This window comes from Anser cygnoides, chromosome 17, assembly GCF_040182565.1.
Source record: "Anser cygnoides isolate HZ-2024a breed goose chromosome 17, Taihu_goose_T2T_genome, whole genome shotgun sequence".
Classification (NCBI taxonomy): domain Eukaryota; kingdom Metazoa; phylum Chordata; class Aves; order Anseriformes; family Anatidae; genus Anser; species Anser cygnoides.
The window spans coordinates 486,670-514,240 of record NC_089889.1 but is presented as its reverse complement, the minus strand read 5'-3'; the positions used below and the strand labels follow the sequence as shown (position 1 = coordinate 514,240).

Below are 27,571 nucleotides of genomic sequence, written 5' to 3'. Positions count from 1 at the left end.
TACAGTTTTAGTTTATGGGTAGCAACAGTATATTTTTGCACTCGGTGGACTCCTGTTCCAGCATCAATGTCCGTGTCCCCACATGTATGCATTTCATCCTTTTCCCCAAAAAGGGCCACAGACCCTACTTATGGGCTCATCCTTGTCCACCCTTTGAAGCCATCTTTCCCAAGTTTTGTCCATCAGTAACTAGAACTAATGATGCATTTACACATCATCTCCAACAGAGTAGAAGAGAGTAGAGATTCAGATGGGGAAATTCAATGTTGCCAGACAACCCTCCCACAATTAAATGGCTTTAAAGAACATCCTCAATATGCTCTGCCTATAAAAACATACTTTCATTCAAGTCCCTCGCAATGTGAAAGATGGATGCTATGGAAACTGCCACTCAGACTTTTGCCTTTACTGGCTTTGTTTTATTAAGCAAAGAAATTACAAAGGCCTGTGCCAGGACACAGTGGTAGGGCTTTAAGAGTCTGCTTCCCGAAGTTCTCAAGCATTCTGTATTTTCCTTTATTTGTTTTTTTCAAAATCCTGGCTCAGTGTAGTCCCCTGCTGCTGCTCTTTCCCCATATGGACAACATTTGTCTTTTGTTTACTCAGCCAGCTGCAATGTGTGCTCCCTCCAAAACCCTTATTCTCTTTGTTTATATCCAGATCATACCACACACGATAGTATCATCTGAGTAGCTGCATCCTGCTGATTCCAGACACTGCATACAGACAAACCACTTCAGACCTGTAAATACAATTTCACCATGGTCTCTGCTGCTGGACAGGATGCTTCCTCAGCAAGCTGTTCTTCATGGGAGCCCTCTGGCCTATGCTCACCCCGCGCAGGTATCAAATACAGGCAGTGTAGTAGCACGTCAGCAGCTCCTGGCTTTTGTTAGATTGAGCTTACTGACTGGAGTCCCGCTGCCTAAACACAGGTTTGCATGTATGTGACGTGGGATGGTGACATTAAAATTTAAGAGCATGGTGGCAGGAGGTCTGTAACGGGACCTGCTGAAGAAGCATGCGTGGCCAGTGCCCACCACACTAGGAGCTCGGTCAACAGGCAGGGCTGTTTTATTCCCAGCTTGACCTCTGTGTACAGCAGTTAGAAGACATCAGGTGAGACATCAGGTTAGGTCCTGTGACGGACATGGTGCCGCACAAGGCTTGTACCTTAGGAACATGCCTACTTCTGAAGTGCATGTGACCCTCTTACAGTCTCCCGTACTGTGCTGCAGTGCAGGTTCTGCTCTTGCTCTAACAGCTTTCCACCGATCGCAGAACAGGACAACTAACTGCATCTGTCTGCAGGGGTAACAGGCAGAAGCTGCAGGGCTGGGTTGCCAATGCAGGGGATGTGAACTAGCTCTCTGAAACAACTCTTCCCTTCTGTTGAGTTCCCAGGACCCTGGTGTGACACAACAGGGGTTTGTAACAGCAGCAAACACACTTTCATTCAATGAACAGCGAATGAGAACATGTTTTCTTGTTATTGTTTTTAATATCTAAACACTCTCTTCTATGCCAGAAGACCAAAGCTCTGCACTTGAGCATACAGGTTATAGATTTGGGACTTGGGAACAGTGTAGGTGAGGTAAGTATACCCTAATTCTGACATTTATGTCGCTGGAGTCCTCCTATCTGATCTGCAAGCTCAGGTACAGTGTGGGTACCCATGTGCTTAACCCAGAGTTGGACTTTTTCCATTTGCACCCTGAAGTATCTTTTAGGATATATCCTCCTGTCCTGGCCACATGTTGGAATAGCAATGCACATGTTGTCATCTGCTCTCTTACAGCCACAAAGCACTGGAAGTCTGAGGACTAACCCAGAGAAGAAAAGATGTTTGTGATGGCTACCTCTCAGATTGTTTTGTAGTGGCTGGCAGCAAACTGATGCCCCTCTCCAAGGCCTTCTCAGAGGAAGATGTGGGAGAGACTTTGTAGGGACAGCACAATCCCCTGTATGCTTCTTATTTGTACAGGCAGCATTTGCTGCAGTTCCCTGTGGAACGGCTTTCTCAGAGGCCAGTGAAATACCAGCCACAGTAATTTACCAATAAGATCCCACGCAGTTGATGTCACCATGTAAGAGAAGATGGACAGTACTCTTTCTGACAGGGATAAAAAAAAAAAGGTCTTCTCTTTGGAGAGTACATAAATAATGAGAAAATGAGGTCACATGGGATAAATTATATGATGGAATGAGAGCTGGGGTGTTTCAAGTCTCCCTGACCGTTCTCAGAGAGAAGCAAATGCTTCCAGCTGGGAGCTGGCACGAGCAGAGCTGTGTGCTGTGCTTCACGCATCTGGCAGAAGGATGAGGGAAGGGCACACGCAGGTATGTGCTACTGGTAGTGTGCATCAACCCACAGCATGAGCGTGCATCTGGACACTCAAAGAATGCTCCAACCTGTCCCTGATACATATACATATTGGCATACTAAGTACTAGATACAAAAACGTTCAAGGTCAGGCTTTTAGACAACTTCCTTCTGTTTTTTGCAGTTCTGAGCTGACTTCTTCCAACACTTGCTGTTCTAGAAGTATGTCTCTGAAGGGAACAGGGCTTTCTTGAATCTCTGTGATAAAATGGCAGAGTCTTAGTAACAACGACAGGACGTGCCACCAGGTTGTAGGTAATCCTAAGAGCATGACTAAGCTGAGGCAGCCATCTATCTATAAAACCCTTGCTGGGGAGCTGCACCATCTATGTCTTCAAATACAGAGAATCGGCTACACTTCAGAAGCATGCCAGGAACGGTCCCTTTCAAAAGAATTAGTGACAGGAATTGGCAGTGATTTATGTGGTTTAGGTTACCTCATTTTCAGCACATCAAAGACTTGGAGGGTAGAGACTGTAGGCCAGTAACAGCCTGCTGTTTCATGACCTAGGACACGGTTTGTGTCTTCTATCAACAGGGCCAGAGGTGGCGTTTACACAACTGGGAGGGAGGCATCAATGAAAATTCCAGAGACCGTAAAAAAGTCAAATTCTGGTTAGTTTCATCTGGTCACCAACACCTCCTTTAAGGACAATGGCATCTTTAACACAGGAGCAGAGGGAAGATTTAAGTAAGCAAGTTTCAAATGGCAAAGGGTGTGGGGAAAATATATCGTACCTTCAGCACTTGGTCCTTCCACAGTGCAGGGGTGGAAATAGGTGGTCCGTGAAGTTCCTTCCAAGCCTACATGTCGTTTTGCTGCTGACTAAAACAAGAAAGACAGTGAGCAAATGCTGATGTTTCCACCACCTACCAGGAAAAGGAAAGGCAACTTCCAGTCATCATTTGTAGCAGAGCTACATTCTGATAAAAAATACATTAAGTTCTCAGTAACCCCTCATTTCCACAGGAGAAGTTGAGGACAGCTGTCATCCCATTAGTCACACTTCAAAATTCCAAGCCACCTGCCAGGACAGAGAGCAGTATTCTAACAAATTTGTTAACAACGTCATCCTAGAACAAGAGACTGGAGTACTGAGAGAACTCATGCTTTAATAGACACTGAAATCACAAAGGAAGAAGGCCAAATGCCTTAGCAATTTCAATAAAAATATGAAAATCTTTTTACATGGTAAATTTCATAATATAAAAAGTTTAATGCTGTCTGGAAACAGAGTTTTAATTTACAAAAAAAGTCCATATAGGCCAAACATGGCTAACACTGCATACAAGGAGAGCAAGTGCTAAAGGGCTGCTGCTTGGAAGAGTCTTTGCTGACAGTCCTCTCTGAGTAATCATCTTCAACGCTCTTTGAAGGAGTTCTGCAACCGAGGGGCCAAGTTTTCCATGCACATTGGCAACTTTTCTGGTCTGCATGGCAATGCAATGAACCCAAACCATTATTATCACCTAGCCTGAAACTACCAGTGTTTCTTCACAGATTCACAGTCCTCCTGGATCTGTTCTGCAACTTGAAAGAGATGGTCACAGAACCAGTTTGATCTAATGAGAGGAAATATGGCCAAGAGTGATATACATGGCACCCCTTCAATGCTTTTTCCTTGTTTAAATAAGGTATCACTAAAAAGAAGGAAGATCAGTAACCAGTCAGAGTTCAGGCTAACCAACAAAATCAAATTAAACTGGATTTTGTTCAGTGAGATTATTTACTGTTCCCCTTTAGTTTAAGCTAAAGACAGTCAATAAAATATCTGCAATTCGTATCTCACACAGTAAAATATACTGAATAAAACCAAACTAAAACACATTCTATGGCCTTGGGGAACTGTTGCACGTGGCAGGTTTAATGTGGAAGTTGGTAACACCTAATTCTTATTGCTCACTGTATTAAGCAGTGTTGTCACTTGTACCATGCACAAATACGACGACGACAAATGCATTTAAACTCCACAGAAGGGATTCTAATATCAAACGCAGAACATGTTATTTTCATTTCCTGAATTTCTCCACATATTGGGCAAACCTGATAAAACTTCTTTTCTTCACAAAGGGGTTGTTTCTCATTCAGGTGGTGGAGGAGTGAGGCACAAGGTGTGTGAAGTGTCTCCCAGACAAGCAAGCATGCATTTGCATGGCTCTCATTAAGCCAATAGAAGTGTCCTCTCTCAAGCTAACGGAAATAAATTTCTCAAAAGACTTGTTCTAGTGACACTCACCTTCCATATTTATACAACACCAATTTCCCAAATACTGAACTTCCCTTACATCTGAACCCTTCCCTGCTTCTAATGCTCCCCTCCCCTTAAAAAAAGCAACAACACAACAGAAGAACCACCCCCCACCCCTGATTTATCTCTTTCTGAAAACTTAAAGCCAGTATGAAACCTACTGGCAGCATGAAAATGGTTTGTACCAAAATGGCAATATAGAATTTCTACAGATTAAAGATCCTTTAGTTATGGAAGTAAACTACAAGTAAAGAGGCTTATTTCCAGCATGTTATGCAGCACTACAGGGAATATTTGCTGTTGCTATAAACAAAAAGCTGCCCACTTCCATCCTGGATGTTCCTGGGATGTCGTTCTAGAACAGTTATGCTGGTTGGAAACGGAGTAGGTCACACGGAGTCCGTCAGCAGTCTCGTGACCACAGCAAGTTGCATGATCAGCAAAATTGCCATCTACATGACATGTAGATACTGTACTGACTCTTTTTGGCCCACTATTCTAATTTTTCCCACCTAATGGCGAGAAGATATTTAGCACCAAACCATCTCAGAAAGATGTAATGTACAGACAAATAACTTGAATTGTATGAGTTGAATGGGTTTACTCGACTGCTTTGCTACGTTGCATAATATGAATAAGTAACTACTCTTTCTTTCTGTACTGAAACTTTTGTGATCAACCATCCATTGTTAGCTGACTATAACAACACAGTCCTATATTTTTTGCCTTTAGCACTTGTGTTAATTTCTTGTGATAGTGAAAGCATTCTCCCAACATCAGTGGATTCTAGAATATACTCTAAGCAAGCGTTTCATATGTGCACCACAAGTAAGCTGAACCTAAGTAATTTTATATTACAGTATCAGAATTGAATCCTCTGTCCTGCTATCATGCTTTTCCTGCAAGATCCCCCTAAAAATCACAAATGTTCAGGTCCACATTTTCAAGAAGAGCATCCAGACACGACAAGTGCAACAATTATCTGCATCAGCAACGATACCCTAATAAATTTAGAGATCTGACTGCACTCACCATTCAGGTAGTCAGTTGCAAGACTGGAATTTGACTTAAGATCCATGTAAAACTCAGGGCCTAATTAATAAGCCTCACAACACCTCTGTGAGGTAGGTACGTAAGTATTACTATCCCCACTTAGATAGACAGGGAAGACGAGGCACAGAGAGGTGAAGTGATTAGCCTTCAGTCACTTGACAAATTTTGGGAGTGCATAATAGAAACCAAAAGCCTTGGTAATCCAGTGCTCCGACCTCATAGCACATGGCCTGCGAAATACTTTGCTTGGATCTAAGTGTGCTGAGTTAATATCCAGAGTTTTCAGTGCACATAAATTATCATTTTGATTCTGATTACATCACTGCATTTAATGGCCACTTAAAAAAAATAATCATCTCCAACTTGATCCACAACACCTAAATACCATCTAGCCTAGGAAAGCTTAGTGTTTTTTACACATCACCTCTGGGGTGCTCTTGGTTCTCTTTTCTCCACAGATCAGAGGGTGCACAGGTTCTGCATACAGCTGGTCTGCATGTCCCCTCACGTACATGTTCCGACTGCACACTGACACTAGCCTATCTCATCTGTGTATACCGGTATACGTGCTCCTGAAGAAGCTTGTTTCCTTAGCCGGGGAAAGAGCTCATCAGGGACACATCTGCAGATATTTGGAAAGATCTAGAAGGATCAGAGAAGGATTTATATGGACAGGTGATTTCTAAATCACATACACTTACGTTACATTCCTGCCTACTGTGAAACTGTAAGATTCACTTTTCTGCGCACACTTAGCAGACAGAAGACATCTGTGCTGCCCAAATAATTGCCAGGATGAAAATTTCACCATCGTAACACTGTGTGCCAGAAAGATCGGAGCATTCAATAAAAACAGAACTTGTGTCTCTGGCACAGCCTTACTACCTCATTCTGAGGCTCACCTTGTCCATTATACCCAAAACATTTTTTGGGGAGCAGACCAACCAGCAAAAAATCACCTGAAAGGTTTCCCTCCAGAAAAAAGTTACCTGAGATGCAGGTTTTAGAATGGGGCATCTCTCTCCTCTTGTCTGTGTCACCAGCCTTTAAATGATGCAAGAGAACTGCCAGTATCAAGCTGCTATGGAGTTGTATTGCCAGCAATTTCTTGTGTTTCGCTAACAACTTAGCAGAGATACCTAGAGGTGTCTTATCTTGTCCTCTCTGTCAGCCTTTGAAACCAACCAAAGAAACGGCTTGTACTTCTCCAGGCAGAAACTTGTGCACACTTTCTTTGCGGTATAAATGAAAGTTTATACCACTCCTCTCGCTTCCCTCTCCAATCCCTGATATGTATAATTTTTGTATAAAAAGACAGCTGAAAAACCTCCTGTTAGGATAAGAAATACAAGTAGGTGGCTTAAAATCTAGTATTTTATGAACAGAACAAGATTCGTTGGACCTGTTGCAGCAAATATGGAACACTACATAGAACCTGTTATCAAGTGAGTCTTGCCAAGGTCCTGTTAAGGGAAACTAAAACCCATCTGTGTAAGGCCCATGTTTCCACACAGTAACAGACAGGGCCAATCTGTCACATTCCCGTGTATTGACAACTGTGGGTATGACCATGGCTTCTTTGATGATATTCTGTGGTTCTATATTGATAAAGGCAAGTGGGCAGAAGCAAATACTTTAACAAGACTCTAAGTCATCAGTTGGTACTCAAGACATTTCAACATTTGGAGGAAGGAAAAAATCTTCCCGGTGATAAGAATTTATAACCATTCCCAGATGGCAGCCTCAAGGGGAGTACGGTTCCTGGAGTGCTACTAGAAGGTGGAGAATGAGCTGATGTCACTGCATTTGGAGCTTCAGGGTGTCTGTGTCCATTTGGAGGGTTCTTTTGTGGAGAAGCAAGTTGTTGCTCAATAGACAGGTCCTTCAGCTCCAGCTTATCTGCACTTTCTTCTTTGCTGTGACGTGGAGATAAATTTAGCAAGCTGAGAACATCTTTCTTAGAAGTCATTGTGCCAGGAGCTCCTCGGAGAATCTTTATTGGGCCAGTGGAGTGCTGGGGAGTGTTCTGCCAGAACATCTTTAAGTTGTGAATTGCTTGCACTTTTTCATCAATAGCAGCCATTTTTAATTTGTCTATGTCTGGGGCATCAGCTGGACTTGAACGAGCAGAACCAGCTGAGGAATAAGAAAGAGCAGGAGATGGAGTGCTGCCACCAGGAGACTGATGCCCTGAGCTTGGAGAGAGATTTCTGGGCGATTTAGAAATATGAGCACTGTAAGGAGAGCTAGGGTACTTGAGCTTAAAGTGAGGCTGCTCAGTTAAGGACCCATGTAAATCACAACTTGGAGATGGCTGTCCACTGTATTGGCCTGTGCCTTCTTTGTTTGACATCTCCGATGTCGTGGGGCTATTATAGCCAGAACTCACTTTCTGAAGGGATGAACTCCTCGTTGGAGGCTTTGGTTTAATTGCAACAGGTGAAGACTGATTCTTCTGACTAGAGCTGACTGGCCTACTGAATGCACTGGTCTCTGAAGACCTGAATGCAGACATACCTGCTGGCATAGAAGCTGCATCATCTGAATTTTTGCTCTTACTTATTTGGCTGCTGCTTCTCTGAAGACGTTCAACAGCAATGAGGTGACTCTGAGTTTCCTCCAGGATTTTTTGAGCCAACTCTTGGGGATCAAGCTTTGGATTACTGTCCTCCTGGGATTTGACAGTGCTGTCAGTCTCAGTGCTAGACTGGTCAGATTCTCCAGTATCAGAACTTGCAAGTTTCCCAACTTTTTGGAAAGGTGAGTTTGGACTGGGAATAAGAGTCATTTTAACAGGAGAATTTGGCGTACTTATGCTCCCTTTGGAATTGACAAGCTCTTTAATACCTCCAGTTTGACCAGTTTGGGGATGTTTGTTATCTGGGGAAAATCTTGTTTTAATGTTTTCTTGGTAACTGGCCAAAGGCTCATTGCTGATTATAGAAAAACCTTCATACTCTTCCTCATCTTTGCTGGCTACAGTGCTGGTTTGTGGTGACAACTGGCTCTGTATTGCAGACCTATGCAGATAGATGTTCTTTGGCCTCTCATAGTCCTGACGTCCTCTGTGTCCCACACCATCTGGCATGCTCTCCGGCTTGGAAACAAAACTCATGGAAGAGGCAATAGAGCTCAGGCTATACACAGAAATGGCATCTGATGCAATGCTGTCTGGACAAGTAGGAGAGAATGGTGGGTTTTGATACTGGGGTACAGGGTTGGAAATAGACTGAGCAGAAGCCAGTGACTCTAGTGATGAGGAACTGTCCAGGCTAAGGCGCTTAGGCAGCTCTGTAGAATCTAAAAAGAAAAAAGGAAAAAAAGTACAAGCATGCCCCTAGATACACAGTAAAATGAAATAAAACCAAGTAATGTTCTTATCAGAAGTAAGAGGAAATGCTACAAAGCATGCACTATGCTACTTCAGAAGAAAAATAACAAAACAAAATGAAAAAAAGAACCAACAACCTTCTACTTAGGTGAGAAAAATAATGTGCACAGACCAGGAAATGCATGGAAAGGAACCTCAGACCAAGTATCCTAGAGGAAAACTTTGGGAACTTGTCAATTGATTATGATTTTATATCTCAAAATCTTCCGGTTGCTGGAGTCTATTCCCAGCTTTGACCTCAGCCAAGTCTTAGTGTTTGTTTTCCATAAGAAAATTACATTTGCTGCACCTCTTGTATGATGTATGATGTATGATGCATGTATGACGATGAATGTATGATGTCTGCAAAAGGTAAGAGGGTGAGATTACAATATAAGCCATTCTGATCAAATCATCAGATGGTTATAGGAGCAAAAACTTCTGTAAGTAGCTTTACCAAAAAGTGCCAGCAAGGACTGTAGAGCAAAGTGCATGGTCCTCCTATTAGCTTGTTTCCCAGTTTTCAGAATCACCTCCTCTTGCCCAACTTCACAAAGGTCAAAACCTGTAGTGGAATACGGAGCAAAAAATCATACCTCATAAAAAGATCCCATGTCCTAAACAAGTGTCATCTTGTTTATAACACAAACAGAACAAAGAGATATGAAATCCTGCAGTGTCCTGGAATGATGTCTCCTCACTTACTATGTACCTCTTGCTGGTTTGGTTTTATTACTATTTAACACACCTTCTTGGGAGCCTTATTGGGCTGGACATATTCAACACACACATACACAAATCGATCTGGTCCAAACTGATATACAAATGCACTGGTTGGTATTTTAGCTACAAATTATACGCAATTATCAGGGAATGATTGACTAAATGCATCTCAGGGGACAGGGTCTCACATGCTCCTAGCGTTCATTCATTAGTCCAAAGCTTTCTCACAGGAATGGGTCTGAGGAAGAACAAAAACCTTGGAATTTAGCAAATGAGGCCTGGGCAGCAAGAGGCATAAATGTATGAGAGAAACGATGTTAGACTTTTATGAGCTTTTCATGTAGTCTTCTTGGACAACTCTTTCTGCCTCTTCCATGCAAAGCCCTTCATCTAAACAGCAGCCAAGCCAGAATAAATTCTAGTTTGATACTTAGTTCTCATCTGCCTCTTCTGTAGAATGTAGACCCTGGTACATACTATCACCCTGATACGCCCTGTCCTTGTCCATTGTGCACGTTTCCCAGATAAAGGAATGATTGGTTCACTGCAGGTAGAAGACCAGAAGAAAACTCACAAGTATGCATTATGAACAACAGTGGATCAGGATCCTGAAATAAAAACAGGGTTTAAACCAACCTGACAGCACCAAGCTGCTGTAAACCCTGAAATCCATATTCTGCTGACTCAGGATAAGTTTTGGGGCATGAGAGAAATATTCATCCCTAGCACTGGCCAAACAGGGAGTGAAACGTCTGTGTACGTGAACTGGTAGAGATTTACTGAGCAGTCAGGGATCACATCCAGAGATGCAGAGACCAAAAAGAACCCAGACAAACAAATCTAAAGCTGTGAGATTTATCGCTACTTCAAGCCACCATATAAAACTAGCAATAGTTTTTAGAAAGATAATAGAAAGAAGTGTTTTCCTACCTAAAGCTGCCAGAAACTCATGACAGCCAGGAAGCCTCCAGAGTTGGACACTGATGGAAACCTGGATTGGTGCAGAGGAGAAATCTTGTTCCTTCTCACCTGCCTGAAGTTGAACCAGGACTTGATGTAGCTGAAAATAACAATGCAAACATTAGCCATTCCTTAGAAATTAAATAACTGCTTTTCTGACAATCACAGCTAAGGAAATACACTGCAAACAGCCCTTCCCCTGTACACCTGTACACTCAGCTGCTGGTCCTGAATGGAGCAGTGGGATGAAAGGTCTGAGCACAGGGAGCAGTCCAGAAACAGCAATGATGGACAAACTTGAACAGCAGCAAATCTAGAGACAGAGCAGGAGTGAGGGTCGGGGGTGTGGCAAGCAGAAACTGAGCGAGGAGAAGGAAGGCAGACTTTCCTAATACCTCTATGGTTTCCCAGGAATGAATTTTCTCAACTGTTCTCAAAGGACAGGAGTAGCAAAGTTGAGAAAAAAATGTGTTTATGAAGATCTGACACAAATTAAGGTGCCAAGATCCCATCTAACTCAAAAACACAGCCAGAGCAGGAAGGATGGAAAGTCATTAATCAGGGACCAGCTAACCTCAGGACCACCCATCTCTTCCAACCCACAAAGGCTTACGCAGTCTTTTTTCCACATTAGCACCATGGAGCAAATTCCAGGCCTGAAAGCAGGGTGAAGACACTACCCTGCAGCTCAGGAAAATGGCTCTGCAGTGACCAAGGCATTTAATTCTGCACAGCAGCGTCACTCCCCAGTGCATGTAATACTCACCATTCCCACCACATTTTTAACAGCCTTCATGCAGCAAATAACAAAGAAGGAAAAGACAGGAGAAAAGAAAGAAAGAACACAGGTTATTCTGTGCTATAAAATGCCTGTAATGGGGAGCCCTGCAGTGCAGGGACACATCCACATGCAAAACAGCATCCTGACTGGCAAGATGCTCTGTTCTGAGAAAGAAGGGAGCAATGGAAATGACTTGTGCTGTGAATCAGGAGTCCAGCAGTGTGGGAACAGGCGTCTGGAATCTGGGAGTGCCCAGCTCATCACAATCAACTCAGACACATAGCAGGCATATACCCAGTCCAACCCACATTCTGGCAGAAGGCTGAACATAGAACAAGCCCTTCTCTTGTTTTCTCTGGGATATATTATTGGCACTTAAATAGTCAGCAATCCCTAGCTTTTCCTTGTATATGTAGTAGTACCAGAGTTCGTACTTTTGTGTTTCCTGCCTTCCATTTTGCACTAAAAGTAAGTATTTTCTATTCAGAGCAAGAGATCAAACTCCCTGCCTTGCTGCTTCAGTAACGTCAAGAGCACCTGCTCCCTTACAACACCAATCAGCTTTACTGGAAAGACAGAAAAAAACAACACCCACTGACTGAGCTGTTCGTAATTATGCTTCAGTTTTGAACAAAGTCTTCTCTCCTTTGGGACAGGCAGAGCCTTGTCTCACCAACTGAACTGCTGAGAATAATGAGGGGAGAAAAGCAAGTAACAGCAGAAGATGTGAGAGCTAAACTGAAAAATCCTGACTTGTAACCAGATAGATTCTTGTGCAAAAGGGAATTCTGCCTAGGGTTTGGGCTATAGAAGAACATTTGCAAAAACAATGCAATACCCCTGCCAATACTTATTGCAAGAGGCACCTGAGGAAATAGTAAGTGCATCTTTTGCTAGTCATCAACAGCCATCTGAATGGTTTGGGTGATTTAATTATCTGAGGCAAGACAACAACCACAAAGTAAAGTCATTGACACTGTCACACATTCAGATCTACTGGAATGTCATTCTCTACGCGTCATATCCCATTTACTCTGGGCCTTCCTCTGGAGGTACGGAGAAAAAAATAGCCCTGCTATTCAACCACAGAAGTCTCAGACACTAACAGAAGAGCCAAGGCAAAAAAAGCAAAATTCCGTAAAGGACTAGCCATTAGAAATATCCCATATGTTATTGTAAATTTTGGCAAGAAACTCTTTGAATCAGACGTAGTCAAATGGATGGACAAAGCAGGCTTCTTAATGGATGATTACAAAGCTGTTATTTTGTATTTTGTGCAGATAGACTCACAATGACAGAAACCCTCTAAAACTACACAGGGATAAACCCAGATATTTACCATGGTACTTCCTTATAACATTTCTGCATGGAAAAAGGGTAAAAGAAAGTGAGCTTTTCACCTTTTTTTTAATATTTTTTTCACCTATTTTTTATATTTTTCACCTATTAACTATGTGCAGTGTTCACTTACTAAGGCAAGCACCAACATAAACCTCGTTAGGGGAGCAATCAGGACAGTAAAAAACATATAAAGGAAAGCCATCCAGGCCAGTGGCACAGAGCAAGGTTAGGTTCTGCTAGGCATACTACAAAGACTGGTAAGAGGAAGGAATGTCAAGCAGATGGGTTGTGTGTCTGGGGGGGGGGGCACGACTCCCACAGCCACAGGTGGCAATGCCTTTCTCTTAAAGAAGGTGAATTCTTTCAGGAGAGCAATGAGCACTCAAACCAGAAAAAGCATAGGCCTGATAAAGTTCTCAGACAGAGCACTGTCCAAAGTTAGGTGTTCCTTGAGGTATTGGTAATTACAGTGGGCAAAGATGAGCCAACATAGGCCTTGAATAGGATGGCCAAAAAACAATTAGTGCTTCTACCATTAATTTCCCATATTTTGCTTCCCCCTCACTGTAGTACATATTACGTTTTCACTTCTGCCACTGAACCGGGAGACCCTTCCAAGGCCATGCAGCCCAATAATATACCTGCATTTTATCATTCTGGACACACACTTTCATTCACACAAACAGAGAAATTTATAATTTAAATCCTGAAGACTCCTAGCAGCCTCTGGGGCTGATAAACCACGGCATAAACTGTTCTGTGCATTTCTGAATTTACTGACCTGGGAAAAACCATTTGGAAACTGGTACTGGAGAAAAACCTCCCAACTTACCCTGTTGATAAGCTGTTCTCCTGTTTCTGAAGCTGTGATAAGTTTACAAAGTGCCTGAAGTGCAGGGTTAGGCAAACCTGAAAAATAACAGAAAAAAACAGGGATTGTTCAATACTTGTTGCTTGCCTGCTAGAAACGCAACAATCTGAACAGAATATAACTTCAGATAACTCCTAAAGCCTCTCTCCCCCATCACTGAATGGTTCTGAAAACAGCGTCAATTTCCAGAAAACAAAAGGTTTTCCCACCTTTGTATTTGATTATACAGTTTCTGACTGAGAACTGGAAGAAGAAAAAGTCTCATCGTACTTCTCAGATACTGGAGCCAGTGGTAAATGATTACAATCTATGACAAAATTTACAGTACAAATTTACTTCTAAAACATCTGTCCTGTTAAATGCTTTTATTTCATTGCTGTAGAAGCCTAGAACAACAGCATCATTTTGCAGGCTTACATCAAAGACAGGCAGGGAAAGGCAGACGTCTGCTTGGACGTATGAGAACAGAGCCCACGGCTGGCCTGCTTCTTACCTAGGAGGGACTGTATGGTGGTGCTGCACTGCTGCAGCCGCTCACCAGGGTCAGAGGTTGGGAAGAACACTGCTGCTGGAAGGCCACTGGCTGGAGGGTCTAACCGAAATCCTACTGCAGTGAGTAGTGCCTGCCAGCCTGGGATGCCACCAACTTTATTCTCCACGCTTTGTTGGGAGGTATACATGGAATTGTGCTGCCCATTCTGGATTCGCTGCAATGATTTCTCCACCTGTGGGGAAAATACAGCACGAGCTTATTTTAAAAGCGATTTTTACTAACCACCTCATTTTTCACATTAAAGATGCAGGAACTATGGGCTGAGGGATCACAATGCCGATGCTGAACTTGGCTTGTCACAAACAGAAGGATGCCAGTGCCCTTGAAAACACAGGCTTCAGTATCTCAACACTCACATTTTTAAAATCACTGTGATGAGTGTCACTGGTCTCTTGGATCCTGGGGAAATGAATGCCACAGGAAAAAAAGTACCAGTTTGATTGTGATCATCTCCTATAAACCTGGCAGCTGCGTTTGTCCACACAGGATGACTCACTGTCAGGTTCCAGTCTCTTGAGTACACTGTGCATTACCAGGCAAGAGTGTGAAGCTATACGGTAAATAGTAAAGAGAGAGGTGTCCACAAAACCCAGCAACTGGGATGACTAGCAATACTCATAGGTTTCTACCATCCCATGGATACTCCACATTCCTGTGGGACCACAGAAGACACACCGGAAAGAAAAATACTAAAAATCATGAGATTATTCTTGTCATCTGGCAGCTTGACCTCAGTCCTGCTGCTCCCCACAGAAAGTTACTGTCAAATTTGGGAACAAAAGTGCCTCACGTCCAAGTATGCAAAGAGCAAGTGTTCACTAGCTCTGCATCTCTGTGACTGCTTCTTTGCCATGTCCATAGCTATTTTCTTGTAGGAACAATTAACCCCAATCATAATCTCATTTTTAAAGCACAGACCCAAATCAACAGCTCACACAAATCGGGTAGGTCTGGGGAAGGTTTTGCAACAATACAGTTAGCATCTGCTCTGGGGAGCCCATAAAGTGTCCCACTCTTTTCACACTGACCCAAAGTTTTAGCAAGATAACACCTTACGGTAAGAGAGAAGGTTTGAAGGCTTATATTTGTGAGTGGTTACACATCAGGGTATTTGTCTTCCCATTCTTCATTTATAGATGCATACCTATAGGTAACATCACTTCTCTGCTACATGGGCTCCAATGCCCCTCCCTGTGCCCGCTGGGTGCTGTAGCGTTTCCTTTCTCTTACCAGATGTAGCAGGACACGCAGGGCATCTCGTGCCCTTTCAGGATGCTGCAGAATCTCAGTCAGGGCCTGTCCTACTAGCGAAGAAGGGCTGTTCAGCTTCATGTCACTCCCAATAAGCATGAAGCCTGCAGGGTCCAGATAAGAGACTTACTGAGAATTGAAACAGACTGAGAATCTCTCATTCGTTACAGGAAACATGCAAAACAGAAGATATCCTCTGCACTTTCAGACTAATGGAATAATGGTTTACTGTACACTGCACAGTTACAGTCTTTTCCTAAAGCCGCTGTGCACCCACTGCCCAGTTCTATAGACTGAACTTCCAGAAAACTTCTGCATGCTTATTATCATCCTCTATTAAACCAATACTGTATTCCTGCTCAAGCAAGTGGAAAAACACTGTCTTGCATCTAAACCTGTCCTAGCATGCCCCATGTCTCCTTTTCAGCAGCAGAAATCAAAAGATATAAAACAGTGCTCACAGAAACGGAACTCAGAAAAGCAAGAGCTTTCCTTGTCTCAGCCAAAAACCTGCCTTGGCTTATGTACCATATAAATGCTATCTTATCCAACCATCAGCACAAGGAACTCTGCCTATCCCTTCTCATCTACAAGGTATGTGGATATCTGTCCTTGCTCTGGTGCTCTGTCCGAGACTCACCACCAAGAGTCAAAGGTGGAAGCCAGGGATTGTGCATAATGAACTTGCTTACATATCATGGAAGAGGCAATACTAAGGAAGCCTGAGTGGCTGTAATCCCCTGCTTGGTGGTAATGCCAAGCACCTATGTCCATGCTCATTCTGTTTTGCCTAAGAAGTGGTCACTTGTTTTTTTGAATGGTCTTTCCTTTGAGACAACAAAGTTTTACAAGGAAAATAAAATACAAATTGTACTGTGGACTCCAACGTAAACTCAGTTCCAATCTGATACTCTCTGAATCACGTCTTAACACTGGACTCAACAAGCTCGAAATCACTCTGTCAGACTTACTCCAAGTAACAAGCCGTAGCAAGTTTCCTGCTCCTACGGCTACATACAGTTTACATCAGAGCCATATCTACAAGAGCTGCCTGATCTAAAAAATACAGTACTGCTGCCTGTGCAAAACCAGACATTTGGGGAGTGCTTGCGGCTTTCAAAAACACAAGACTTGTGCTGAGAAAAACAAACAAACCAACCAACCCAAAAACCTAAAACCAGCTAATTTGCAATTATCCCAGTAGCGTTGTTGAACTCCAAGACTTGGTCTTTCTGAATCTCAATTCATTAATCAAATTGAGAAGGAGCAAACTCCAGCACTGTACCCCAGGGCTTACACTGCTGAGAAATTTCCAGTGGAAACAAGGGAAACCTTTCTGCTAAACAGACCAAAGGAGTAAGCCCTGCAAAGCTTATGGCATGAAAATCATAACTACTGATTGCTGCTACAACTTCTAGAAGTACTACTCTTGCCTTCTTGTTAGATTTTCACTATATTCTCAGTAAAAAAGTTCTGTTAATTTTCTCCACCTAATTGCATCCCAAGCATACAGCAAGAAACTTGCCCCTATAAATTTCAAACGTGCAGTGGAGTCGTTGTATCACACATTATTTCTTTACAGTCATGAAATCGTTGTGACAAAACACACTTTACCTTGCAATTGCTTTATATTATATCTAATCTGTAGCAAACTTACTATACAATGAAATACTACTGTTTTCCATGACACTGACTTTCAGCCACACTCAGATGAATCAGGGCTTGAAAGAGCAGCTGAATTCTGGGCGAGCACAGGGAACATGCTACTCCCAACTACCTGCTAGCACCACTCCTTGCTTAACTCAAACTATTTGGCATAAGAGCCTTTCCCAGAAACCACGTTTTGTTCACCAAAAGGCAGATTCTTCCTACCTGCCCAGTTGGATGGATGGGAGAACTGCTTGCTGCTCTGTACAGTTTTCATCGCTTCACCAAGGGCTGCACTGGCTTTCATCCCATTTAAGAGGGAGGAATAGAAGGCATGCACAAACATTTTGGAAGCAGCCACTGGAACTGGCCAGAGTGACACGAGGACACATTGAGTCCCGGCAGCCAGGAATGCTCTTGTCAAGCCAATGACTCCATCGGCAGTGACTTTGCTGTTGGATTCTTGGTAAGAGCCAAGAACCACTAATTTAACAGGAAGCCGCAGATCCAGGACATCAGCTGCAGTCAGCAGAAACTCCTGAAGAGGAGGACAGTCTGAGATGCTCTCCACATCACTGGCATCATCCTGCATCCGAAGGGATTCTGGGATTGTGTAGGGATTCCCAAATGAACTCTTGCTGCTGACTGGATTGCTGTCAGTGTTGGGTGTCAGGACCAGAGCAGCCAGCTTCCAGGAGACATGGGTTGCAAAATGGACGCATTCTGCCTGAGTGAGGGCACTCATCACTCTCTCCTTTGTTGCTGCACTGCCAACTAAGGGTTGGCAGCCAAGTAACTCAGATACCATAAATGCTTCCTCTTCTGCAGAGGGCATAGGTCCCCATAGCCACCTGTCCATAACTGCTGAAGGGAGCTTGGGATTCCCTATGACAGCTGCCATTGAGGTAGAACTGGAGTAAGCAGGAGTACTCTTCCTCACATGGGACTACAGAGGGAAAAAGAAAGCAAAAAAGGGCTTCAAAGCTCTGTCTGTTGAGGTGTTGGTAGAAAAACATCCCATCTCCTTGGCTCTAAACAGAAGTCTGGTTGTCATAATAAAGCTTTGCATTTCATTAGTTTATTCCATTTAACTATTCCAAGGAACATCTCCACTTTAGTCCAGTCAGGATTTCTATCCCCACTTCTTAGGAGAATAAATAGGTAAGAATAGAAAGGAACAGACTTAGCCCAGGTCACGCTAGAGGGCTGTAGCAGAGCTAAAAGTATAAAGAAGATCCCAGTTTCCCACCTTAAGGGAGGATTATTTGTAATCATTGGTTTCTGGCACTTGTATTTCAAGGATCAGCATCTCCACTGCCAGCAACATGGTGCTGCATGCAACTGATTACTGGGGCCTGATACTGACCGGAAAAGCCTAATCCCCACATGAGTAACAGAGAAAAAAAAGAGACCCTTTTGCTGTTCCCATGACTGCGTTTAACATAGCGCAAGGCAAGACATGCAGCAAAACACTGCTCAGCAAAAACAGATTCTCCCTGGAGATGTGGGCCTTAGAAAAGCTGATGGTTGTTGCCATACATCAGCATGAAGATATTTCTGAAAGATTTGCCGGTGGTATTGGCTTTGCCTTATGGCTTCATTATCATGAGACATTAATGGCCTTCTCCACACAGAAAGCTGAGAAACAAACATACCAGAATGGGATAGGACAGTTAACTCACCAAGGAAGCTCAGTATATATCACAAACACCTACATCTCTGCAGTCTGCCGTGTAGCTCCACACCCCAGGACATGCCACCCTTTAGAAGAGGATATCCAAATGATCCATTCCCTTTGTTCTTCCAGGCATGCCTGGGGTTGTGATTTTGTGCTGCAGAAACTACACCAGAGTCTACTTCACACACAACTGGGGTGTTCAACATGCTCATCAGCCCTGGAAGTGCCTTGGGAAGGTGGTACATTTGTGGCTTCTATTCTTTGTCTGGTGTAGCAGGACAGAGCTGCTGCTATTCCAGCATGTATAGGAACTTACAACTCAGAAGAGAGGTTCTATGAGAAGAAGGTTTTATAAGGCAATGTCAGACCTTGGAGCTGGGATTCAGCGACTGGATGGATGGCACTGCAATTAGGCTGAAGCGCTCATAGAGGTACTCATTGGAGGAACTGCCCTTCAGGAGAGCAAAAGGAATGAGGTACAGTTCTCCCTCCAGAACCAGTATCAGCTGGCGGTGGCGGCCAACGGGCCCACTGGAATGCATCAAGCCCTGTAAAGTAAAAAAATAGAATCAGTTTGGTCCTTTCACTCCAGCAGTTCCCAGCCTGCACTCTCAAAAGTGTCAGGCTCTAGTCTGACCCCACGGTTTGGAAATATCCACATCAGAACTACTCTCCATGTGAATGCAGATGCAGTGACTGGTAGACACATAGTGGCATTGGACAGTTCTATAAAGCTGGATTGTTGCTTATCTGTGCATGAACAAACCCATTCTGTGAATGGGCCTTGAGTCCACTAAACATGCTCTGTAGTCATGCACAGCTGAAACAAGTTTGCTGGGACCTAGTCTCATCACAGTGCAGCAACTCCTCCAGCTGCAGTGTAAACTCTTTATCATTCCCAACCACCTGTATCTTGTAAATATTGCTAGCACCTCATCCTTTGAAAGAGAATGCTTTTTCTAGTATTGAACTTCAAAACAGCAACTTCCCATATAAAAGTAAAAAATCCACATATAGACTGTTTGTATGGCTTGCAATTCTAGATGCTTGACACTGTAATCAACCCAGAGTCACAAATACAGGTTTAAACAGAGAGTATCTTTTGGATGGAGATGTGAGACAGGGAGATTAATAAACAGAAAAGATGCGACTGGGCACACACAACGGCAACTGCTCCTGGTCCCACGTAACTGTGGGAATTTCAGTCTTACTTCACAGTATCACAGAATGGTTGAGGTTGGAAGGAACCTCTGGAAGCCAGCTGGTCCAACCCCACCGCTCAGGCCGGGACACCTAGAGCAGGTTACCCTGGACCATGTCCAAGAAGATTTATTTTTTTTTTAATCTTGTGTGTTGTAAAAATAATTAGTTATCATCTCAGGACAGAGGAACTTCAAAGCATTTACATTCGCTCCAGCTTAAATACCTGCACCAGGAAAAAAACATCTAAAGGACCAATGCAAAACGGCAGTAAATTTCTAAGCAATTGTACACCTTTAAGGTACTGGAGATAACCAGTTCAAGTAGTGCTGTTTCATTTTTCCTCTAGACTGACTGATGTTTCCAAAGACAAGCTAATTTTACAGTATTCACAGCAGGGTGGAGGCAAAGACCTAACATGCAGGACTATAAGTTCTTATAAGAATTTTAATTTCAAACCATTTGATCTCCATCAGATGTATCAAATATGTGTTTTGACAGGAGAAAACCAGCTACTTAGGCTACTAGGCAAATGAAGATGAAACTGCCTGAACCCATTTCAAGTAGATTTCTGAACTAGATTCCAATGTCTCCAAAACTGACTTCTTGATGGAAATTCTGGGCCTTCAACGGAACAGCAGAAAAGGTAGTGTGTTTTTCAAACACATGGCTTATATTTCATAAATAACACAGCCCCCCCCCCCCCCCCCAACAAACAAAAACAAACAAAAACCCAACAACTCTGAGGCCTCACTCTTTTTGGAAGAAATAACACCCATGTTCTACCCCCTTTCTGTTATTTACCAAATGTTAATCCCTTTGAAATCTCTGCTTTAGAGAAAACTTATTTCAGCTGAGTTCCCATTTAACAGGGGACAGAAGAATCTTCTTTATTTTGCTGCCAACGGTAAACTACTACCATGAAATATCTAATGGAAACACAAACTTTTAAAACACAGGGGTGTGTGAATAATGTCAGAAAATCCTGAAGTGCAGACATACTGAATAAAAACAGTCCAACAGAAAAGAAATTGCTATTGTGCAGTCAGGGTGAATTTTACTGCTTGTGTCAGGTTTTATAGAGAGAGCTCAGACAAATGCACCTTGGTCCTAACACAATTCTTCCTCTCTGTCTTGTTCAGGGTCTAGCTGGAGCAAACTGCCCGACTGCACTGTGATGCACTGATAGCTGAGGATTAATTTGAGATACACTGACCCCATCTCACTAGCAATCAAAGAATAACAGGAATTTGCAGTTAATCTCAAGCGTTAGCTCTTAGGTAGCAGCAAAGATGAATTAATATTATTAAGAAATAGAATTATCAGTCTGGTGGTTTCCTCCAAAGGGAGTTGGGAGTGGATCAGAAATACCAAAAACAAGGTTATCTATAAGGGAGAATGTCAACAGTAGAAAGTAGAAGAAAGATAGCAATGCGCTTTTAATGGCTTTTTGGCTTTTGAAATGGGAACAAAATTCCTGAAGGATAACAAAATTTTCATTTAAAAGGAGATGAGAATATTAAAAGGAGATGAGAATAGTTGCTGACCTCTTGCTGTTTCAGGGGGAAAGGTATGCAGACTTTTTTTTTTTTTTGAATGTCTTTAGGGGAGAGGAACAGACACACAAACTGGCTAAACCATTAAGACAAAGAATCATTGAAAAGATGCTCCTTTGTCATTTCAGAAGCAGGAAGAAGGCTCACACTGCTGCATCACACAGCATAGGCACACATAAGGCTAACTCCCCCGTCCACTGAACCCAGCGCCATGGCCAGCCTTGATTTAGATGAATCTTCTCCATGCTCAGAAGAGTTTTTCATTCTCCCTGACCTATTTGTCCCTAGGTAGATCTGCCAAGTTTGCCAATTAGTGTTAGCGAATAAAAGATACGCTTTCTTCATCAAAAGGATTATACTTTGGCAGCTGACCAAAAGAGGCACCATCAGCAACATCCTTTATTTCCACCTCCCAACACATCCTGTCTCACCATCAGGGAAGATGAAGTGGAAAGCTCCATGCCTCAGAAACAATTCCCAGGCTGTCTATTCTTGCTTTCCCACACAACAGGTGATTTTGGTTAAGTGTATGTCTGTGTGTGCTAGAGGCTTACTCCTTCCAGTGGTCCTATCAGTAAGTCATAGAGTGCACGGAGCGGGGGTTTGCTGAAGGAAGTCTGCCTCCTCGGAAGAGATGATGTTCCATCCTTAACAGGAGACATGGTACTGCTGAATAGACTGGTCATGCTCTGACAGCTCCTGTGGGCGAAAGGCAAGTGAGAGGTTAGTTGCAGAAATCTGAGGTCCACAGCAAGTTGCCCTGCCTTCATAATGCTGACAATGAGCCAGTCCCAGTCCATCCAAGCAGATGACTGTGCTCTGCAAGATGCTTCATGCCAGGGCTTTATTCTCCCATTCAGCTTCACGCCACAATGAACAATGACATTAATGGCAGGGTGAACTAGCTGCGGAAGCGGCTTGCATTGCTATGGAGTTTCTCTATAAAATCAAGTGCCCAAAGTGCTGTTCACAACATTTATTACTTACCTATGAGTAGCAATTGTGTATGGGCAAACATGAGATCTGTTAACAATTGACTACAATCACAGGAAGATTTACGGTGGGGTTTTGCACCAACTAATCTAGCATGATACTGAAAGGAAATAGGAAAACAGGCAAGCAACGAGACATGAAGATTATGCCTGCACTTGCTGTCACTCCTCTGGATGGCTCCATGAAGTCAGAGTTATACATCTTAGGCACTGCCTCTGAAAAAATCCTGAGTTGTGTAAGCAGGTTAGAATCCATACTTCCAGCAAGACAGCTGATCTGAAACCTGCTTCCCTACTAGCTTTATCATTTGCTGCAATGTTGTTTTGCTCCCACTTTCCTGTTCCATGGGGTAATGGCACTACAAATGACGGTTTCCTTTATTTGCTATCTGTCCATCTCCAGTCATTCTCTTACAGTGTTCACTGCCAAAACTCAGTCACAGAGCTGTCTCCAAGCCCCACCCAAATGCCACTACACAGTTCTTTTTCTCTCCACCCCAGCAGAACTGATTTAGTTTCCCGATGATTTTTATTTCGTGCAAGCAGCTGAACGGAGTTAATCTGGACCTGTTTTAAAGTAACAAAACCAACACTCTCCCCTCTGGTCCCCCTGCAGACTCATCAAAATCTTTCCCATCACTGACAGTAGTCCTCCTCAGCTCCGCTTTCCTTAAGCACCAAGAAGTCTTCCAAACATTGCTATTATTTCTTGAACAGCTCCTCACTGCACACTTCGTAGCTCACCTTATCTTCCCCGAAACCCAGCATGTTAGCTATTTTCCCACATGCTTACACCAGCCTCCACTCTTACCAAGTTCAAGCTGTCAGCTACTCCTTACAGGAGCAATCTCTCCCTCTCTCTCACCCCAAAACTGCTACTGGCATTTCAGGGACAAGAACAGCACCTTGTGCCACTGACCAGGAGCCTGAACCTGGAGAATTCATGCAGCTATTCCTTTATTATATACATTCCTTCCCAAACCAGTATTCATTCCCTTATCAGCTTCCATGTATATCAGGAGTCTACCCCGCACTTTATATATATCTATATCTATCTATCTATAATGTGATAATTACCTATGCTAATTAGGTATTTGAGCTTCAGTCATTTATCTGTACTGTGTGTTCATCTCATGCTACATGCATGACATGTTTCTGTACTTTCCTGTCTGCACATCCTTCTTCACAGATGCTGCAAGTGTAGCACCTGTACTAGTACAGGCCTTCATTAGTCTTTTGCACTACAGACACTCCTATCAACCGGTCAGCCATTTGGCAGTCACTTTCAGTTGCAAAGAGTACATGTACATTGTGTGAGACCTACATGCAGCTCTTGTACGTAAGAATTATTGTACCATCTCCCTGTTCTCCAGAGACTTGGAGGTACTGCCATCACCAAGAGGCTAGTGAATGTTATGTGAGTGCTGACCTGGTGCCCATTTCCAACATCCCACAGACAGCTTTGCACATGTTCTCCAGGGTGTCAGGCATCACCAAACACCAGCGCTCTGAGGAGACGGAGATGGCATGGGTACAAAAACTTACTGCCCTGCTCAGGAAATGATGTTGCCGCTCTCTAGTCTCTCTAATCCAGCAGCTGTGCTCCCCAGAAAGGTTATCCTTGGCATGGTGCCATGAATAACCATTTTATGTAAAAAGGATAATTTTCCAGAAAGTTTTAACAGGTGGGCCTTAAAAAAAAAAAAAAAAAAAAAAGAGGAAGGGAGTGAAATGAGACATTTAACAGTAATGGTAGAACAGGGTCTGAAGTACAACTAGAGTCACCACTGGGGCTGTCCAGCAATGAAAACAACAAATCTCATGCATAGAAGGCCACCCACGAGGGAACACATGCCCCATTGCCCTCATGGTGCCAAATGCATTAAATGGAGGATTCCATGTCAAGCTCATGCTCTGATGCTGCTGCACAGAGAAAGCCTCCTTCCATTCCTGGTCTCTGTGAACCACAGAGCCGCTCTGTCTCTCAAGCGTCTTCCAGTGCCGTGCACCTGTGCCAATTTATATCACCGGAAAGCAGCCATAGTTTCCTGGATTCATGACCAACCCCTCACACCTTCAGGACAGCAGACTGCAATGTCTTCTGTTAAGAATCTTTATTCTCAAAAAATGCCTTGCCTCTCTTCGTTAGTTTTACCTCTTGCCTGGATCAATTCCTAGCTATCACCACACGAAATAAACAAAAGCAGAAAGCTTTTGCATATGCAGGAAATCAGAACATAACTAAGTGTCCAATAGGTAGGTCAACTAATGACATTAATACAGTTGATTGCATATCTGCTATAGGCATATGTGACTGCACAGTATCTCTTTATACTCACAGATTAGGCCAAATTTCCAGGAAAAGATAAGGTGAACAAAATGTTCCACTCAAGTGCACACCTTCTGCCACTGCCAACCACAGGCCTGCGACACAGCCCTGACCTATTCTGACACATACCAACAAACAGGTTTAGAAACTTTCTTTCTCCCCTCCCTTTCTCTCCTCAGCTGCTGCAACCAGTCACCGGACCCGGCTTACCTCATGTCTAAAAACTATTCACTAAAGAAAAAATGATGCTATCGCCCATGCTTTCCACTAACAAGACCTTTGTAACTTACAGGCCAACAGGAGTAATTTAAGAATGCAAAGAGAAGCCTGGTGTCTAACTGTCCATGCTCTCCTACACAAACAGAGATGCTGGTGAAAGCACAGGCACGCTGAAACTACCCAGCACTGTTGAGAACCTGACTAGGTGACTTGTGTGATACCAAGTTTCTTGGCAGCATCAGGATGGATTCAGCACTATGTCCTCCCCTCTGGATCGCGCTCTGCCTAGCTTCATTGCAGCAGCTGAGTGAGCCAAGCGCACTGTGCAGTGCCCAGTTGTTTCTACACTATATAGCACAGATTTTAAAATCTGATGAAGAAATAGAATAGAAATTGTGCTTTCCCAATCCCGTGCATTCCTAGTGCCCTGATCCCCGTGTACTTAAAGCACACACCTCTACTATATTCCATCTGATATACCACTGAGGAAGGGCAGGGATACCCTCCTGCTTATCCAGGATCAAGTGAGCACAAAGAGCACTAGTCCAAGCAGAACAGTCCTGGCCTTCCTCAGAAACAGCAATTTGCCAGCAGGTGGCACTCACCAGCCTAGTCATCGGTGTTAAACATATTTAACAGACTAATTTATTGCAGGGGATACAAGTTTGATTACTCTAATCAGCAGAGCCTCCTTCATCTTGTTTGCACAGCCTAGCAGCTCTAGATTTATCCCTTCACCACTCAGATTGTTTTTTATTAGAACAAAACCAAAGGAATATCGTAAATCTTCCACATCCTTTGCATGTCTGTGTACACACAGAGAGAGAAAATCCGTAGGGAGAGGCTGAACAGAGATTTTTAGCCAGCAGAGCAAACCTGGAGCCCTGGCCATCTCTCTCCCCTTCCTCCCTGACCAGTGCTAACAAACAGCTCTCCAGGTGGCCTGTCAGGCATCCAAGCCCAGGTGATTTCAATGCAACAAGATGGACACTTCTGAATCTTTCAGGCAAACACCCCTTCTGTGAAGGGCCAGTGCTGCACAGCAGCAGGTCTGAGCATTTCTACCTTGCTGTTGCAGTGTTCCCTCCCCTGATTTCTGGAACAATAAAATTTGGAGTCCCTGCACAGACTCTGCAGTGCTGCTTATTTATAATCCTTTGTATAAGGCATCCTGACCTGCATCAAGCAGAGGAAACAGCACAAACTGGGACTCAGGACTGCCCGCATATATCAGTGTTAACTCTGCTTCCGCCCTTTGTCTTGGAGATAGACGAACAAAGCAATGATCCCATAACATCCTCAGAGAAAGATGGAGAAAACCCTTGTCATACAAGCCTTGAGCTCAGACTAATTTGGCATACCACCAGTCTCTCAGGGCCTGGCTTTGCTTGCGGAGGATGACTGTGACTAGGCACAGGAAGGAAGCAGCAGTTCATACTGCAGCCAGCACAGCACTGCTCTTGCCTTGGTACTCGTTAAGACTCTGAACAGGTCAAATATTACTCATGGCCAAGCACAGCCATTCTGGAGGGCTGGAGTCAGACTTACTGCTTTAATGGTCTGACAGTCCTGGGACAAATGGATATCCATCAGGCCTGTCACTTCGCAAGCCTGCCTCGAAAAGTCCTTTCCCAGACATGCAGACCCATACCCGCATTCAAGGTCTTGACATACAACACCAAGCTGTGGGAAGCTCCGAAAAACATTCAAATATCAAGCCCCTGCAGACGCTTTCAAGCACCCACAATTACCTCCAATACCCACCAGTGGTTGCGCATAACCCACAGGCCACCCAGCACTCCCTGCTTGGGTGGTCGGTACTTGGGCAGCCACAACACTGCCCCCATATGGTACAGAACCAGGCAGAGAAGAAACTCTCCGGCCACTGCTTTCCTAATCTGTCTTACAGAGGCCTCACACTTTGTCCTTGGCCAGCCAGAACCCCTGCCTTAGCACAGTTTCCAGGAGGATCTGGTCCATGATCTTGCAAGGCACAGAGGTTGGTTGGGAGACAACAATGTCCTTGTCACAAGTAAACTTGCTTCTCAAGTTATATTACTCCTTACCTCCTTATTTGCCTTTTACAAACTCTCATTATGATGCATTGTAAAAATTGCCCTCAGGGAAGTATATTTTACACTTAAGCAGTGGCAGGGCTGATTCACACGTTTTCTGCAGGAAGGCAGACAGACTGTGTCCCCCATGATGGTGGAGAGGCCAAAGAAAAGGTGGGGAGCTATATTCAGGTGATGGTAATGATCACATTTCTTGCTTGAGCAAAAGATGATGAGCAGGGAAGAAATCAAATTTTAATCTGGTCTAAGAGTCCTACAGAGCAGAGAAAACAGAAGCTGTATAAGACATGAGCAACTGGGATTGTGCTGGGATCTCTTGGCATGAACTGCTTAGACAGCT

At 43.6% G+C, this 27,571-nt stretch overlaps 1 protein-coding gene across 4 annotated transcripts in view; it reads right to left on the bottom strand.

Annotated features, from left to right (window-relative positions):
* Positions 1–3,476: 3,476 nt before the first annotated feature.
* The window catches only part of TTC28 (tetratricopeptide repeat domain 28), a 167,366-nt gene continuing 143,271 nt past the window's right edge, over positions 3,477–27,571 (bottom strand). For 3 of the 4 annotated variants that reach the window (XM_066978781.1, XM_066978783.1, XM_066978784.1), the window contains 10 exons: positions 22,171–22,315; positions 19,229–19,408; positions 17,408–18,128; positions 15,515–15,639; positions 14,225–14,456; positions 13,693–13,769; positions 11,505–11,528; positions 10,709–10,838; positions 9,513–9,620; positions 3,477–8,985 (listed from right to left, as the gene is read on the bottom strand). In XM_066978781.1, the coding sequence (XP_066834882.1) occupies positions 7,361–8,985; positions 9,513–9,620; positions 10,709–10,838; positions 11,505–11,528; positions 13,693–13,769; positions 14,225–14,456; positions 15,515–15,639; positions 17,408–18,128; positions 19,229–19,408; positions 22,171–22,315 (3,367 nt within the window). In that variant the 3' untranslated portion in view covers positions 3,477–7,360. The remainder of the gene's footprint in view (positions 8,986–9,512; positions 9,621–10,708; positions 10,839–11,504; positions 11,529–13,692; positions 13,770–14,224; positions 14,457–15,514; positions 15,640–17,407; positions 18,129–19,228; positions 19,409–22,170; positions 22,316–27,571) is intronic. The other variant, XM_066978782.1, reaches the window with a different exon arrangement.